This window comes from Acanthamoeba castellanii (genome assembly GCF_000313135.1).
Source record: "Acanthamoeba castellanii str. Neff unplaced genomic scaffold scf7180000084618, whole genome shotgun sequence".
Taxonomy (NCBI): Eukaryota; Discosea; order Longamoebia; family Acanthamoebidae; genus Acanthamoeba; species Acanthamoeba castellanii.
In genome coordinates, this window is record NW_004457632.1 from 23,258 (window position 1) to 40,213 (window position 16,956).

At 60.1% G+C, this 16,956-nt stretch overlaps 5 protein-coding genes and 1 pseudogene across 5 annotated transcripts in view; 5 read left to right on the forward strand and 1 right to left on the reverse strand.

Annotated features, from left to right (window-relative positions):
• ACA1_080530 (uncharacterized protein) overlaps positions 1-2,837 on the forward strand; it is a gene marked incomplete at both ends in the record, with an annotated part of 3,342 nt that extends 505 nt beyond the window's left edge. Inside the window, 15 exons of the mRNA XM_004351019.1 lie at positions 63-134; positions 200-316; positions 400-522; positions 605-695; positions 777-853; positions 894-973; positions 1,031-1,286; positions 1,399-1,477; positions 1,561-1,601; positions 1,672-1,800; positions 1,925-2,033; positions 2,147-2,276; positions 2,365-2,453; positions 2,541-2,764; positions 2,827-2,837. Of these exons, the coding sequence (XP_004351071.1) occupies positions 63-134; positions 200-316; positions 400-522; positions 605-695; positions 777-853; positions 894-973; positions 1,031-1,286; positions 1,399-1,477; positions 1,561-1,601; positions 1,672-1,800; positions 1,925-2,033; positions 2,147-2,276; positions 2,365-2,453; positions 2,541-2,764; positions 2,827-2,837 (1,628 nt within the window). The remainder of the gene's footprint in view (positions 1-62; positions 135-199; positions 317-399; positions 523-604; positions 696-776; positions 854-893; positions 974-1,030; positions 1,287-1,398; positions 1,478-1,560; positions 1,602-1,671; positions 1,801-1,924; positions 2,034-2,146; positions 2,277-2,364; positions 2,454-2,540; positions 2,765-2,826) is intronic.
• A 524-nt stretch (positions 2,838-3,361) lies between these two features.
• ACA1_080540 (SH2 domain containing protein) lies at positions 3,362-6,505 on the forward strand (the record flags this gene model as incomplete). Its single annotated transcript, XM_004351021.1, is given in 12 exon segments — positions 3,362-3,571; positions 3,716-3,755; positions 3,848-3,871; positions 3,969-4,035; positions 4,238-4,253; positions 4,270-4,395; positions 4,579-4,743; positions 4,865-5,074; positions 5,172-5,308; positions 5,384-5,526; positions 5,622-5,694; positions 5,797-6,505. The coding sequence occupies 12 exon segments, from the start codon at positions 3,362-3,364 to the stop codon at positions 6,503-6,505; spliced, it is 1,920 nt and encodes a 639-aa protein (XP_004351073.1).
• Positions 6,506-6,928: 423 nt separating this feature from the next.
• On the forward strand, positions 6,929-9,700 carry ACA1_080550 (FAD binding domain containing protein; the record flags this gene model as incomplete). Its single annotated transcript, XM_004351023.1, has 12 exons — positions 6,929-7,048; positions 7,136-7,282; positions 7,401-7,531; positions 7,623-7,841; positions 7,924-8,055; positions 8,135-8,256; positions 8,316-8,608; positions 8,699-8,864; positions 8,953-9,039; positions 9,123-9,178; positions 9,268-9,458; positions 9,562-9,700. The coding sequence occupies 12 exons, from the start codon at positions 6,929-6,931 to the stop codon at positions 9,698-9,700; spliced, it is 1,803 nt and encodes a 600-aa protein (XP_004351075.1).
• Positions 9,701-9,788: 88 nt separating this feature from the next.
• On the forward strand, positions 9,789-11,625 carry ACA1_080560 (annotated as a pseudogene).
• Positions 11,626-12,162: 537 nt separating this feature from the next.
• On the reverse strand, positions 12,163-14,318 carry ACA1_080570 (nuclear transport factor 2 (ntf2) domain containing protein; the record flags this gene model as incomplete). Its single annotated transcript, XM_004351025.1, has 5 exons — positions 12,163-12,531; positions 12,658-13,397; positions 13,503-13,670; positions 13,823-14,075; positions 14,142-14,318. 5 exons carry the CDS (start codon positions 14,316-14,318, stop codon positions 12,163-12,165), a joined length of 1,707 nt encoding a protein of 568 aa, XP_004351077.1.
• A 752-nt stretch (positions 14,319-15,070) lies between these two features.
• Positions 15,071-16,301, forward strand: ACA1_080580 (Syntaxin7A, putative; the record flags this gene model as incomplete). The annotated part of the gene is made up of 4 exons (XM_004351027.1): positions 15,071-15,424; positions 15,507-15,652; positions 15,789-16,003; positions 16,114-16,301. 4 exons carry the CDS (start codon positions 15,071-15,073, stop codon positions 16,299-16,301), a joined length of 903 nt encoding a protein of 300 aa, XP_004351079.1.
• Positions 16,302-16,956: the final 655 nt, after the last annotated feature.

The following is a 16,956-nucleotide window of genomic DNA, read 5'->3' on the forward strand; positions in this document are numbered from 1 at the left end:
TTCAGCCGAGCACAGGGAGGAGCTGGCGCTTCGTGGCGGGTTGGCGCTTCTGTACCTCGCGGTGCAACGAACTTCCGCCAATCGGGACGTGATCGAGCATGCAGCGCGCTGTATCGCAAACGTTGCCGTGAACGGTTCGTTGGCACTCAATTGTTGGAAGCAAGCTTGTTCTAAACCAGGTGAATCGTGCCCTGTACAGAAAATCTGTCGGAGGCCATCATGTCGGAGGGCGGACTGGAGATCTTGGACATGGCCAGAGGCCTGGGGCCTGCGTCGCCCCAGCTGTGCCGCGCGATTGCCAATCTGGCGAAGAGCGGTACGCCCACCACGACCGGGCCGTGTGTGTCATGTGTAGTGTGTCGTGTCGTGTCGTGTGTGGTGCTGATACATGTGGTGCAGAGCTGTGCAAAGATCGGCTCGTGTCTCTGGGTTGGCTGCGGCAAATACGTAACTGGTTGATGTCACCGGACCCGAACATGCAAATCACCGGCCTGGCTGCCCTCGCCAACTTGGCCTCACCCGGTTCGTTCCCCTCTCGCCAGCCACACGGCCCGCGAACAATGTTGGCTCACCATTGCTCGGTTGGGTCTCGCGCCACCATTAGCCATGAACGGTTTGGACTTTGTGAACGAAATCGCCGCCCAGGTTGGGCTTGAGCCGCTCAAGCGCCTGATCGACGAATTCCCAAAGCACGGGTACGCACAATCTGGAAATACCTAAACGGGCGCCAGTGCCTGGAGTTGCCGAATTAACGCAGGCGTTCTGCACTTTCCCAGCCCACGACCAGCCAGCGCCAAGCAATGGATGCTGTCCGAGATGCTGCTGCGCGCAGTGGCCAACATCGTCGTTCACGGTGCGCACGTGATGCTTTCCTAGCCATGATCTTCTTGCAGTTCGCTGTGTGCTGACGACCGACGATCGTAATCCAGATCGCTTCGCAGAAGAGCTCAGCAAAGCCGTGGCCGAACGCGGTGTTCTCGCGCTGCTCTCACAGCGACCGATCCCGCCCTACTCCGAGCTCGCGATCAAGGTACACTCGGAGCCCTGTTGCCCATTCTGGGACCACCGTGGCACCGATGGCGGCCACTACGAGGCCCTGGGACTAACCACTGGTCTTCAGGCCGCACGCGAGGCGGCTCGCGCGTTGGCAAACATGGCAGCCCACGAGCACCTCGCACCGACTGTGCTCGCGCTCCACCGGTCAGAGCTGATCGAATTGGCGCAACTCGAGGACCTGGTGGTGCGAGAGCAGACCGCCCGAGCACTGGCCAACCTGGCATCCTACCGTACGCCAGCCACCATCATCGTCGGCGCTTTGTGCTGCGTTCCGCCCAAGCTTGCCTTGATGGATGGACCGTCTGACCGTGGCCACGCACACGCGCGTTTTATTATGGTCAGGTCCCGAGGGCTTGCAGGAGGACATCCGCATCGAAGCGATCCTGAACTCGTGGCTCCAATCGCCCGAGTCCACAATCAAGTACGTGTCCCACCAGCATGATGGTGTTGGTGGTGTGTCGCCATTCACGCGAATCTCACCTAGTGACGAACTGGTGTGCCCAGATCGAACGCCGTCCGCGCACTGGCGTCGATCACCTTTGCCAGTACGCGAAGCCAGCCTACCATGCCCTTACACACAGGAGTGCTAACACCACTCCATGCCCTACCTTGTAGCGCTGTCGGGCGCAAAGTACGGGGAGGGAGTGCACCTGCTGTACCCGGGCCTCGACGCGCTCACCGATCCAGAGAAGGCCAAAGAATTCAGCCGCGACCACCAGTACGACATCGTCTTCCTCCACGGCGGTACCTCGACCCTCGCTTCGCTTTTCGTTTTCGTTTTCGTTTCGTTTCGGTTTTTGTTCAGCTTTTGTTCTTCGCTCTTTCGCTGTACGACGATACTGACAAGCGCCGTCGCCTTTTGGTCTAGTGACGGGCCACCCGTTCACGACATGGGCCTCGGGCAATGGTATTGAGGACGACGAGGCCGAGGGCTTCGAATGCTGGCCACGCGAATGGCTTCCCGAGGACCTTCCCCAGTGCGTAACCGCTCTCGCATCTTGTGTGCGGTCTTGACAAGTTGCTAAAATTCTGTTTGCCAACGCACGCACGCACACGCACCACTGCACACGCACACGCACGCACGACGCAGCAGTGGCCGAATAATCTCGGTGGCCTTCGATCTCTACCTGAGCGGCTGGTTCGGCGAAGGCGAGCCCGCATCGCACTACGCCGTCAAGATCCTCCGTTCGCTCAAGATGGCCGCCGTGGGCTCCAAACCGGTGAGCGCTTGATCCCCACCTCGTCCCTCGGTGAATGGCCGCTGGCTCACGCGCAAACCATTCCCAAGGTGGTGTTCGTGGTACACAGCTTCGGCGGGCTGATCGTCAAAGAAATACTACGACTCGCCGAGCAGGACCCCAAGGCCCGGCGGCTGTTACAGAATACCGTGGGCGTCGGTACGACCGCCAACCCCTGCACTTCTTTCTTCGTCCTTGATCGTTCGTCTTCGTTCTTGCCTTCATCTTCGTTTTCGTTGTTTGTAGTGTTTTATTCCACGCCGCATTCGGGGGTCGAGCACGTGGCGTGGTCGTTCCCGCATCTGCACCACCTCCTCTTCCGGGCCAACCCGGCGCTCGACGACCTGCACGACGGATCGGAACAGCTGCTCGAGCTCAACCGCCATTTCGCCACGGCCGGCTCGCACATCTCCACCCTCTCCTTCGGCGAGGAGGCCACCTGCTTCGGGACGCGCTTCAATTGTTACCAGGTAACCACACCGCACACACACGGCACACACGACACACGCAATTGACATGTGGTGATGCGCAGGTGGTGGATGACGACTCGGCCAACCCGCACCTGTCGCTGTGGCGAAGGAAGTTCGACACCCGGGGCGAGAAGCCCAACCGCGAGCTGGCCGAAGAGGTCAGGGAGGAGGGCCAGGAGCCACTGCGCTCGGCCGAAGAGATCGAGCGCGTCTTTGCCCCCGACGCCGAGTGTGGAGTCCGCGACGAATTCTTCAAGACCGAGGCCGACCACCTTCAGGTACCCACCGCACAACGCACACGCATCATCGCACAAACGCAACAACAATCTTTGCCTGATTGCGACACGCAGGTGTGTAAGCCCAAGTCAAAGGAGGACCCACGGTACCGGCTCACGCTGGCGTTCATTCGGTACGCGCTACGCTGTCGCCGTCCGGCGTACCCGCCGATGTGGGCGTACTCGCCTTTCGACGCCGACGCCGACGACCCGGGCGACAGCGGCTAGTACTTTATCTAAAATGGTATTAAAAATTATTTCATAATTGTTTTTATTTATGTTTTTAATATCTCATTTTCGCTTGTCCAAAAATCTCGCAACGATGAGGCCGGCGCCACGACCTTCCGCAGAGCCTGGGGTGGCGGGTCTCCCCGATTTGACGGACGATGATGAAGATGAGGACGAGGAGTACGACGAGGAGGAAGACGAAGAAGAAGAGGAAGAGGAGGGAGGGCACTACAAATACAAAAATCAGAGTTACGAGAATGGCACGCGAGACAAAAGCAACTACGTCGCCCTCTTGGGTCCGCAGGTACTTTACCTCAAATGACTGCAGTTGTTCGTGGCATTTTTATTACCTTGAAATCATGGTTTTAATCAATTTTGTACCAATTTAGCAAAAAATATATAATATAAATAATAAAAGCGTTCGTGCTCACGAATTCCGTTCTGGCAGCTTGCAAGGGTGAGCTTCAGCATGACAAGCGAAGATTTCAGTACGCGCCACCCCCGTCATCATTTTTCATTTTTATTTTATCTTTTGGCGCCTGCTGACACGTGCACTTTCCTCGTCTATGCGCCGCTGCAGCTCAAGGCTGGTACCACAAGAACGGTACCGCTGTCCTCTCTTGTCTTCTGCATGCCCTCCCTCCTTCTGGACCGGCATCAATCTCACACTTGAACGCAACCGCACGGCTGTGACACTAAAGCCACGCGCGACGATGCCATGTCGCTGCTCAAGGGCAAGCCGGTCGGCACGTTCCTCATCCGGCCGAGGTGCGGCTTGCGCTTCGAATGATCATTCGACTTCTCTCTATCGGGTCCACACTCACCTTTTCTTTTCTTCCCCGGCACTTGTATGACCCGTTGCTCGTCTCCAGCTCACATCGAGGTAAGGCTGAGGCACGCACACGCACACGCACACGCACACGCACACGCACACGCACACGCACGGCCTAACACCCGTGGCTGGTCACAGGGTGCTACGCGATGACGTTCGTCGCGGAGAAGGGCCTGGTCAAGCACAACCTCATCTACGGACTCTTCCCCGGCTACTCGCTCACCGAGAAGCCGGCCTCCGACAAGGACAAGTTTTGGAACCTCACCTCCCTCATCCGCAACTGCGACTTTCTTCGGGTGCGCTTTGCTTTCTTTCTTCATTTGCTCGTGTTCTGTTCCTGATGACCATGTCTCCACACACGCACACGCACACACACGCACACTCACGCACACGCACACGCCGCCGCGCCACACACACACACACACACTGCACGTGACCGTACACAGTACCCATTGTCCAAGGAGCAGCCTCGGGCGCAGACGAGGCAGGGTCTCACGAAGAACACGACCAAGTCGAGTATCGAGGTCGTGGCGCGGGTGGTCGAGCTGTTGGAGCAGAACATGACCTCCCTGACCACCCTCAGCTGGTGTCTCTCCGTCACCCAGTGCTCCTCGCTCAACACGGCCTGGGACATCTCGCGCGGGGTACACGACACGACACTCACACACACTCTCTCTCTCTCTCTTCTTCGCCCACCTATAGTAGTGTCCTGACGCACGCGTGTGCGGTTGTCGTGTGTGTTGTGCTGTGCTGTGTTCTGTGCAGAACAATCAGTTGGGCGGGATGATGGGGATGGACCTGTACGCAGCGGCGGCCGCGCCCTTCATGAACGATTTTCGGCTGCCAACCGTGGCCGGCGAACATTCGGGCAATGGCACCGGTGGCGGCGGTACGGAGAAGCGCACCTTCGTGCGCTACTGCGGCAAGGAGTACGTCGCCCCCGAACTGCTCCCGCTGCAGGACAACGCAGCCAAGGTGCGCACCCACTCGCCCGTGATCACTAATCAGACCAATCCAAACCTACGTAGCTGACTGGTGATTGGTCGATCGATTGATCAAATGTATCGAAAAGGTGATCCTGGAGGCGCTGGCCTACAACGAGACGCTCGTGAGCCTATCGGTGCTGGGCGAGGAGGGCTCCTTCATGAACCTCAACTTCTCGCCCAATTTCACCGACAAGGAAGCCGGCTGGCTTGCCGACGCTCTACGGTACTTAGTTGTGTGCGCGTGTGCGTGTGCGCGTGCGTGTGCGTGTGCGGTTATTGGCTCATCAGCGTTTCACAGGGTCAACGAGAGCCTCACGAACGTGGACTTGAGCGTGAATAGCATCACAGACGCGGGCGCCATCGCCCTCGCCAAGGCGTTGTCGACCTCCAATCGATCCGTTCGGCTCCTCGACCTCTCGCACAACTTCATCGGCAAGGAGGGTACACGCTCTCCCCCCCCACGGACCCACTCACACCCCTGTTCGCCGCTGACCCTTCTTTCTTTCTTTCTTTGTCTTCTTACTTTTCCCTCCAAGGATTGGTTGCGCTCGCGGGCGTGTTGAAGGTCAACCGGCGCATGCAGGACCTGCGGATCGGCAACCAATACCAGTGCGTCCTTCTCAATTAGCTTATGTCGTGTCGTATGTGCGATGTGGCGTGTCGTGCTGGTCGGCGTCATCACCAACCGATGATGATCGACCGCGTTCACAGGTGGAACGGCGCGCTGCACACGGTGGTGTTGCGTACCGACCCGTTCGAGCGGGCCGTGTCGCGCATGATCGAGAACGCGCTCGAGCGGAAGCGCGAACTCCTGGAGAACGCCGGGACCTACTTCCACGGCTTCGTCACCCTCGCCCAGGCCCGCGCTCTGCTGCGCGGCGAACGCGAGGGCAGCTTCCTGTTCCACCTCAACGAAAACCTGCCCAACTGCCTCATCGTCTCCTTCGTCGTCATGACGTCATCATCCACGTCATCACCACCTTCATCAACCTCGTCTTCTTCATCACCATCATCGTCGTCTTCTTCATCATCACCCGCCGTGCGCCACCGGGCGCTGTACAAGACAGACGTGGGGTACAGCTTCGACCGCGGCCACCAGCGGACGGTGCTGCCGCTGCTGGACTACTGCGCGTGGAAGATCTCGGGCAACGCGGAGCTGCGCCGGCGGTTCAAGCGCCATCCGATGGCGCAGCAGGTCGACATCAAGGAGAAGCTCAAGAGCATGCGCAACCTCTTCCCGCTGTGGAAGATCTCGGGCAACGTGCAGGGCGCTGGCCTGTCCTCTTCCGCCGACAGCGTCATCGCGCAGAGCACCACCATTACCACCACCACGGGAGCGGTGTACCCCACCATGCCCTACGTTGTACAGAAGAACCGGCAGTGGCTGGTGCACCCCGTCCTCACTAAACACGCGCCATGAACGCGCATGTTCTTGTCATTCTATGTATTTTCTCTTTCTTTTCTCCTGCTTGGGCTTGAATTTCTTTTTGAGAAGTGGCGCATAAATGCGGCAAAAATCACTGACTTTTCCTCTTCGAGTTTTGCCGATTGGTCGCTGAAGCAAAGCAAACGCTGGCAAACACATCCCAACATTACACACGACAGAAGACAAGATGCAGCGAGCTTGCCGCTTGTCGTTCCGCACCCATGGAGGCCTCCCGCACAGCACCCACATCCTGCCCTCTACACATTCCGCTAGCGGCCGCCTGTGCCAGCGACACCTCCACCCATCGCCCAAGGTGAGCACTCCGCCCCCCCCCCGTTAAGGTTCATTCAGGCTTGGGCAAGTAGAGCTGATGCGTGGGGTGGTGGTTGAGAGCAGGCGTTGGCCGAGGTGAAGTCGATGAAGGTGCTGTGGGGCTCGCAGACCGGCACGGCCACGGGCTTCGCCGACGACCTGGCCCGCGAGCTGTCCGCGCAGGGCATCACCGCCACCTCGATGGACCTCCGCAAGTACAACTCGGTACGTACCTCCTGCACTCAACATCGCGTGGCAAGCGTCAAGCGCACGACACACACTCACACTTCCCACACCACACACAACACACAGAAAAAACTGGCGACGGAGAAGGAGCCGCTCGCGTTGGTGCTGGCGTGCTACGGGCAGGGCGAGCCCACCGACAACGCCAAGCAGTTCTACGACTTTGTCATGGCCAAGGAGCGCAAGCAGGGCAGCCTCAAGGACGTCCGCTACACCGTACGATCTCTTCTCTCTTTGTGTGGCGGCTGGGAGCGCATGTCTTGACGTGGTCGTGTGGTGTGCCGTGTGCCGTGTGCCGTGTCGTCGCTAACAATCGTTCGTCGATGCGTGCCAGGTCTTCGGGCTGGGCCAGAGCAAGGCCTACCCGGCGTGCTACCAGGCCGTAGGGCGGAGCGTGGACAAGCGCCTGGAGGAGTTGGGCGCCCAGCGCATCTTCGCCCGGGGTGAAGGCGACGACAGCGACGAGTGAGTCAACTAAACAATTCAACGCAACGCAACGCCACACAACCGCGTGATATGAAGGTGATGACTAACGTGAGTGGCGGGCGGGTTGCAGTGTTGAGGCGGACTTCACGGCCTGGAAGGACAAGCTGCTGCAGTCTCTCACGGGAGCCGGTGGCGACGGGGAATCCGCCGACGCCGCCAACACAACGGCCGCCGCAGCTCCGGCCGCAGCTGCGCCTGCCGCGCAACCGCCCAAGGCCGAGCCCGAGAAGCCCTCGGTGCAAATCCGAGTGCTGGACAGATCCGCAGCGCCCGCATCGACCTACCAGAGGTACTCGAACTCAACCACTTTGGGGCCGCTGGAGTGTCGGCATGATGGTGGAAAGCTGACTGGCTGCGGGGCTGGTCAGCAGGAATCCGGCGGAGCCGATCTCGATCGTGAACCCGGTGGAGGCCCGGGTTGTGGAGAACGAGGAGCTCCAGAGCGCCGCCTCCGACCGCTCCACCAGACACCTCGAGATCGAACTGTCCAACACCGGCATCACGTACGCCCATCCCCCTCCACCTGAGCGTGGGTCCATGTCATCGATTCGGCTGACGCGCAGCCAATGGAAACAACGCCAGCTACCAGACTGGAGACTACTTGGGCGTGTTCCCGGTGAACGACGAGCAAATGGTCAACGACCTGCTCCAGTCCCTCAACATCGACCCCGACCAGGTGATCGCCCTCAAAAGCGCCGCTGATGGTACGTTTGTGTCGTATGTGTGGCCTACCCTGAAACACGGAATTGAAACCACGCCGCAGGCGCCGGCGAGTTCTCCACGCCGCGGACCATCAAGCAGCACTTCCTCGAGAACGTGGACCTGACCGGCAGGCCCCGCAAGTCTCTGTTCGCTCGGCTGTCGGCGTTTGCGGGGGACGAGGCCACGCGAGCCCGGCTGTCGAGCGACGACTACGCCGAATTCTGCGTCCGCGAGAAGCGCGGCCTGTACCACATCCTCAAGGACAACCCCTCGCTCCGGCTCGGCCTCGATTCGCTCCTTAGCCTGGCGCCCCCTCTTCTGCCCCGATACTACTCCATCGCCTCTTCCCCCAAGGTTAGCAACACGACGACAGCCACCGCACACACCGCACACACCGCACACAAGGCGAAAGGTTTGACGTTGTGTTGTTGGCCACCACCACAGTTCAAGGAGGGTCGGATGCAGTTGACTGTGGCCCTGGCCAAGACCAAGGCCGAGTCGGGCGCGGACCACTACGGCGTGTGCAGCCGATACATCTGCGCCCTGAAGCCCGGCCAGACCGCCCGGCTCTTTGTCAAGACCTCCCTCTTCCGCCTGCCCAAGTCGCCCGGTACGCGCATTCTCATCATAGTAGCGCTGCGTGCGTGCGTGCCCTATTTCGCATTTTTCCCGCTGACGTCGGCGCCGTCCGCTTGCAGAGGTGCCCATCATCATGGTCGCGGCCGGCTGCGGCATCGCCCCGTTCCACGGCTTCATGCAGGAGCGAAAGTTGCAGTGCGACCAAGGTACCATTCACGTGAAACCATACACATTCCTCACATTCACCTATTTGCACGTTGATCATTCCTCACATTCACCACCACCACAGCCTCTCTGCCCTACGAGAAGTCCAAGAACGTGCTCTACTTTGGGGTCTACAGCAAGGTGCGCTGCCTTCTGGGCTGATGAAGAGATAAGGAATGATGATGATCCTCATTCTCTCATCGACCACTGCATTCCTTCTGCGCGCTTAGAGCAAGGACTTCCTGTACGAGTCCGAGTTGACGGGCTACGAGCGGGACGGCCTGCTCAAGCTGCGCATGGCGTTCTCGGAGGACCACGCCCCCAACCAGCCGCCCACTTTCGCGCAGCACCGCATGATGGAGGACATGCCCATGCTGTGGCAGCTCATCGAGAAGGAGCAGGCCAACACCTACGTCTGCGGGTACTGCCCCTTGGTTTGCGTTCTTTGCGCGATAACGCAATGTTCATGACAAACGACACGACACACACGACACACGACACACGACGACACATAATGTGATCAGGCACACGCTGCTGTTTGATGGCGTGAAGGAGGCGCTCCAGCGTACCATGACCGAAGTCGGCCGCGTTCCGGCCAACGAGGCCAATGACCGAATCGCCCAGCTCCAAAACAGCGGACGTCTGCAAGTCGACGTCTACTGATCACGGCCGCCCGGGGTCACAATAAACATAAAAATAATGCAAAATTTATGGTGTAAATATATTTTTTAAAAAAATTGATCTGAAGAAGATGGATGATGAAGGTCCGGTGCTTGCACGGGTTCTGGGCACGCGGCGAGGCCGGCGGCTGGCGCTGGCGATCGAGGCCGAGCTGGTAGCGCTTGTGGCCGCGGCAGCTGCACCACACGCAGACGACGGGACTGGTCCGGAGGCGGAGAGAAGCCCCGGGGCAAGGTGTGCGTGGTGTTTGCGGGGCTGGGCGGGTACGGCCGCCTGCTGGTGCACAAGACCGCGGAGCGCTTCGAAGGCCTGGAGTCCTTCTCCATCGGGGGCGCCGACAACCGCCGCACCGTCGTGCTCGCGGCCCACGCGCAGCCCAAAGATGCCGCGTACTACTCCCCCCCCCAAACAAACATTCCACGCAACGCACGCGACACCCAACGCGCTCAACTGCTATGCCGTTCGTGTGTCGTGTGTGTCGTGTGTGTCGTGTCGTGTCGTGTCGTGTCGTGTCGTGCAGTCCCTTTTTGCGCTACGCAGACTTTGTAGCGAAGGCGCCACAACGACCGGCGCCAGCCACCGAGGCGACCCCCAGCGACACGGCCGCGGTGGTGCCGGTGGGCGACGAGACGCGTGGTGAGCCACCCAGCATGGCCGGCGCCCAGGGTCGGGCGACGACCCGCCCAGCGCGGGAGCCTCGCGGCGTCTACGTGCCACCGTCCAGGCGAGACCCGGCCACAGCAGCCGGCGGCCGCGGCCGCGGCGGCCTCTACGTGCCGCCCTCCCGACGGCACCGAGACGAGGCCCAGGAAGCCCACAGGGACCACTCGCCGACGGCGGCCGACAGCGGCCTGGAGGTACTACTCGAGCAGGAGGAGCAGGAGCACACCACGAAGCGGAGGCGCGAGCGCGGCTTCGGCGAGGAGGATACGACGAACACGGCGATGACGACGACGACGACGCGGCCGGCGACGAAGGTGGACGAGGAGCTGGAGGAAGTGCTGGACAGGCACGACGCGGAGCTGAAGGCGCTGGTCGATGAGGCCGCGTTCGCGGAGTGGGCGGCGGCGGCGGCGGCTTCGGTGGGTGCGACGGCCGTGGGGGAAGGCGGGCGGAGAGGGTCGCCGGGGCGGTCGTCTCCCGATCCCTGGGCGTCGCTCAACCGCGGCCGACGGGATCGACGCTCCGAGAGCAGGCGCTCCGCCCACGAGGAGGAGCCAGATCCCGAAGGTATAACGCACACACGACGCACACACGACACGACACACACGACACGACACACACGACACACACGACACGCACACAATGTGATGCTGACGAGAAAAAAACAACAAACGTGTCAGTGGTGGTGAACGACTACCCGGCGCATGTGGTGGAGCTCTATGACATGGAGCCATCCATTAGCGACCAGGAGCTCGTGAGCCTCCTCTTTGGTGCGGCCGACACCACCAGCGGCTTCGCGCAGACCGCGGGGCGGCTCAGGCGGGTCAACCACACCACCGCGCTGGCTGCCTTTGCCTCCCACCTTGAAGGTTTCATTCTCTTCATTCGCCCCCGTGAAGCAACTTTCAGTTGAACTCACACTTGTGAACGTAACAACAGCGCAAGAGGCGATGGTGCGCCACACGACAGCCGCCGGTGGCCAGTTCAAGCTTCGACCACTGGCAGAGGCCAGCTCTGAGTCCAAAGCCATCCGAGGAGGTGCCTCCTCCCCACATGCACCTTCATCATCTTCTTCTTCTGCGCGATCGTGTGCTCAACTCGTTTGCGTTGCTTGGGGGACAGTGGCGCTGGAGGTGGCCAAGAGCGTGGTGCCGCGACCACCCACGGACGCCCGCGTAGCGCGACGCATGCTGGTCCACGCCCTGGGCCTCTCGCCCAAACGCCAGAACACCACGGACAACTGATCCGTACCCCAACGCGTGCGTGTCGTGTTGTGCGACCGAAGGCGCGTGTGTGTTGTATGTGGGGAGATCATTGTTCAGGGTGGTTGTGGTACAACAGAAAAGGAGAGCAAAGACAGAAAGAATAAATAAAATTGAAAGAGAGGAAGAAGACGCACACCCGCCACACAAACTCGCCCGCCACACAATTCACACACAGTCGAGATCGAGGAAGACGACACCAAGAGTGAGAGAGGAGACCAATGCTGGTATGCTCCTCCCTCTCTCTCTCATGTCGGCCTTACCTCTCTCTCTCTCTTCCGCCTCCTCCTGCTCCTTCCTCGTCCTGTCGCGGTGGTTTTTGTTTCCTCTCCTCTCCTCTGTCTCTCTCGCTTCCGCGTGGTGGCCACTCTTGGAGGTGTCCACCCACTCGTTCGTCGTTGGTTCGTTTTGATTGATGGTTGGGTTGATGGTTGGTCGCTGTCGGCTTCGTTCGTTGGGTCGTTCATCTGCCAGGGTCGCAGGTCGTGGTCGTTGTTGTGGTTGTTGGTGGCGATCGGCTTACTTCTTGCCGGCAGCAGCTCCTCCGGCGGCCGGGGCCGAAGCAGCAGTGGCCGCAGCGGGAGCCGGGCGCCTGGGCGGGCCGCCGGACGAGGGGCCTCCGGCAGCGGGACGACCGACGGCCGGCGAGCCGGTGCCGGGCGCGCGCTTGTCGCTCCTGGGCGCGCGGTCCCTCCTGTCGCTGCCGTTGGGGCGCGGGGAGCCGGCCGCTCTGTCCTTGCCCTCGGGGCGCGGGCCGCGCGGGACTCGGTCGCCCCTGTCGCTGCCGGTGGGACGACCGCCGCCGGGCACCTTGCGTCCGCCGACGCCGCTGCCGCCGCGCTTGGTCTTCCTCTCCTCCACCCTCAGGACTCTGCCGTCCATCGAGATCTGGCGTGTGTCGTGTCGTGCGTGTGTGTTGTGTGTGTGTGTGTGTTGTGTGTGTGTGTTGTGTGTGTCATGTGAGAAATGCGAAACGGAGTGTGGTCATGGCGGTTTGGGGGGGGGTAGGCGTACGGGGTTCTCGGTGGCGAGCTTGATGGCGCTGTGGGCGGCCTCGACGGTGTCGTACTCGATGAAGGCGTAGCCCTTGTCGTTCTGCATCGACACGGAGACGATCTTGCCGAAGCCCTTGAAGGCGTCGGTCACCTGGGTCTGCTTGGCGGCGAAGGGCAGGTTGCTCACGTAGATCGAGTTGGGGTCGGACACCACCTTCTTGTCGGCGGGCGCGGCCGGCGACTGCTCAGCGGCGGGCGCAGCGGTCTCTCCCTCCTTGGCGGGAGTAGCGGCGCCGGTGGCCGAGGACTCGTCGCCAGCGGCGGGCGCGGCCTTCTTGACGACCTTGGGCGCGGCGCGGGGCTGAGCGGCGAGGGGCGTGACCGGGACGTCCTTCTTGCGGGCGGCGAGGGCGGCCCAGCTGTTGTCGACCGGGGCCGGCTCGGCCTTGGCAGCGGGCGCAGCGGCAGCGGCGGTCTCCGTAGCGGCGGCGGCGGGCGAGGCGGGCGTGCGGGCCTTGTCGTCCTTGCCCTTACCCCGACCGGCCTGGGGAGCGCGAGCGGGCTTGGCCGCGGGGCTTGCCTTGCCGGCAGCGCTGGGAGCAGCAGCGGCCGGGGTGACAGCGGCGACGGGAACAGGGGTCTCCTTGGCAGCAGCCGCGGGAGCGGGGGTGACAGCGGCGACAGGCGTCGGGGTCTCCTTGGGCTCCGCCTCGACCGCAGCGGGGGCAGGGGCGGCAGCTTCCTTGGGCTGCTCCGGCTCTGTGTGCGGCACAAACAACAGCATGCGGGCGGCAGAGAGGTCAGTGCTTGCGGCGAGCCAGCTGACCTGCAGCAGTATGGTGGTGGAGTGGGGTGTGGTGGTACCCTGGGGCTTGGTCTCCTCCTGGGCAGCCTCGGGAACGGGGGTGGCAGGGGTGGACTGCTGAGCGGCGACGGAGGTGGCAGCGGGCTGCTCGGGCTCGGCCGGCTTGGTCTCGGCGGCTTCCTTGGGCTTCTCCACAACAGGGGCGGCCTCGGTTTGGGTGTGGACCGCTGAACCAAAAACGAATTAGAATGCAAAAATAATAATGCCACCAAGTGCGATTAATTCGCTGAATGGAGTGTCCCAAAAGGATGCAGGAAGATCGGATGGAGTGACAATTGGCCATTAATAATTCGATTTTTAGATTTGAGGAGGGAGGTACCGCTGGTAGTCTTGGCCGACTCCTCGGCAAGGTAGCGGAGGATGTCGTTGCGGACATAGTAGCCAGTGGGCTGCTGGGCGAGGAGGAAGGTCTGGACAAACTTGCGCGGCGAGGGTGCGTTGCCAGTCTCATTGGTGATGGTACCCTTCACCATGAGCAACACTCCACCTCCGAGAGTGGGCTGAGCGTCCATGACCGAGAGATGGACCTTGCTCTTCTTGAAGCCCAGCGAAGCAATCTTCTCGTTGATGTTCTGTGAAAATGCGATGGTGAGGCCTTAGTGTCACATTAATGCCAGATCCCCATGAGGAATCGATACCGATTGGCCAGTGACGGTGGATTCGGGCGAGAGGGGTTCCCCCTCGGTGCCGAAACTGTAGACGGAGTCATCCTTGTAGAACTTGTACAGCGATTGCGGCTCATCGTGCAGAATCGTGTAGTAGTTCATGATGAAGTGCTTGCCCACAAGGGCGGGCGAGTGACCGGATTCTCCCATGTGTATCTAGATCTATCGATCAACTAGGTGTCAATTTCTAAAAGAAAAAGCGCAACAATGTCATTGATTGCCTCCGCGAGTGTCGACGGCGGTCGGGCGCAAACAGAAATGAAATGAATTGATCCGCGGCCTGCCTTCAGACAGCGCGAGAGGTCGAAGAAGGAAAAGGATGAGAGTGCGAACCTTGGTCCGGAGGGACAACGGAGAGTGAAGAGGAGGGCGGGGGTGAAGAAGGTGTGGGGAGGGTGCGGACTCGCGGCGAGTAGCGACGACACACAGCAACCACGCGGCGACAAGAAAACAACAAAAAATGACAGCGGCCAAAAAGAAAAAAAAAAACCACTTCGCCACCGCTATGCCAAATATGCGCGGTTTAGTACTTTTATTTATTTATGTATTATTATTTTGACCTTATCTATCTGGTCCTTTCGGCACCGAGGGGGAATGCTTGCCTCAATGACAACTTCACGTTTTGGGCTGCAAAGCACACAATCGGCCCAAGCGAGCGCCAGAGTAAGGTGTGCGTGAAAAACCACAGGACCGCACCACGCGTTTGCGCGGGCCGTTGAAAAGTGATCCGCGTTTCTCGTTTTCGTATTCCTTCGGGCGCCACCCGACTTCCCTGCAAATCGTTCACGAGGAGGCGAAGAAGAGCAATCACCATAGCGTCCAATTGATTTCTTCTTTCGATTGAGGGAGGAGAGGGCATTTTGATAGAATAATCATCACAAAAAAACAAGAAAGAGGCAAAGATGAGCTTCCAAGATGCCGATGGAGGGAGATATTCGGGACGGTCGCGGTCCCAGTGGGGCCAGACCTACCAGGCGGGCGGCGGGGCCGCCTATCGACCGAACACATCGAGCTACATGGGGGCGCCCGGCCAGGACTTCGAGAGGCTCTACCAGATCGTGGCGAACAACATCAAATTGATCAATCAGAACGTCAACCAAATCGCCACCATGGTGAAGACGATGGGCAACCCGAGCAGAGACTCGCACGACATGCGAATCAAGCTCAGGGATATGATCGAGGACACAAAGAGGATCGCTGCCGAGGCTAACAAATCCTTCAAGGATCTCTCACACTCACAGACCATGAATCCTGCGGTTCGCCTCCTCTACTCGCATGATTTCTCCCCTCCCTGCCACTCAGTGATGATGACAAATTAAATGGCTGCATAATCAACAGGAGGACAAGAGGAGGACGAGCAAGCTGAGGAACGATTTCCAGGCGTGCCTGGAAAGGTTCCAGGACGTCTCGAAGGTGGCCATCAACAAGTCCAACGAAACCGTTGCACCCAAGCCCACCAAGGGCGGGCTCCTCTCCAACCCTGCGTACGCCGCCTCTTCTCCTCCTCCTTCATTCGCTCACATTTGGTGTGGCGCGGTTGCAATGCTGCGTGTGTCGTGCGTGTCGTGCTGCTGTGTAGCTGCTTGCACTAACAACTGACTGTTGTTTGGCCTGGTGCAGTCCGTTCATGGACGAGTCTGAAGATGAGCAGCACAGCCTCATGCAGTCGCAGAAAAGGCAGCAGCTGATGCAGCTCGATGCCGACAGGGACTTCCAGAGCGCGCTCATCGAGGAGAGGGAGGAGGGCATCAAGCAGATCGAGTCCACCATCCAGGAGGTGAACGACATTTTCGTCGACCTCGCCACGCTCGTCAACGAGCAGGCGGGCATGGTCGGTACGCAGCAACCCCCGCACTGCCTAGGCCTCGTGGCCATCCCACACGCACCACACGCCCTGCGATTCATTGATGTCGATGACCGCCTCACGCTCTGCAATTGCGTGCAGACAACATCGAGAGCCACATCGATTCGACCGTCTCCAACACGGGGCGGGGCGTGGTGGAGTTGCGGAAAGCTGCCGAGTACCAGCAAGCCGCGCGTACCAAGATGTGCTGCCTGGTGGTCATCATCCTGGCCGTCGTTGCCGTGGTGGTCGTGGCCCTCGTCCTCGGCATCTCTCTTTCCCTCCGCTAAATCCTCTTCTCTCTTCTGTTTTCCTCTCTTTCACTTGGCACCATCGCGCGCAACACGTCACCTTGTTCGCGAACAACCCCCATTTTCGCGCTTCTTCAGGGCCACATCCCCCCTTCTTCACCTTCTTCTTCAACCTGCCTTCACCTCGCCTTTGCTTGCCCCTCTTTTCGTTGTCTGCCGTGTAATAAACCCCTCGCCGTCTCTTCCAAGTAAAGCAATTTTAGAGAAGGTTATTATTAATTTGAGACCCTCAGCACACGGAGCAACGTCCTCTCTCTTCTCCTCTTGGAGTCGGCACTTGTGTAGAAGAGAGCCTCAAATAGGTGCCTGGTGTTGTTGGCGCAACGAGACACAACAGCTGGGCAACACCACCAAGCAAGAGGGACAACAACCTTCATTGCCTTCCGCGAAACGCAGAAAAAACAGACGTCTGTAGGGCGCCTACGCGGCTTCTATCCTCTCCCTCTCTAACCTTCTGCAACCGGCCGTAACGTTATTACCGTTCACGACAAAACACGAAGAGAGCAGCACGAAGATAGCAGCAAGGCCATCCCCTCGGCCCCGTTTCTGGTGTATTCACTCCTGCCAGCATCTTCCGGAAGAGCAAGACGAATTAGGTACCTGCACCCCCCCCCCCGCGCCGATCTCCATCTCT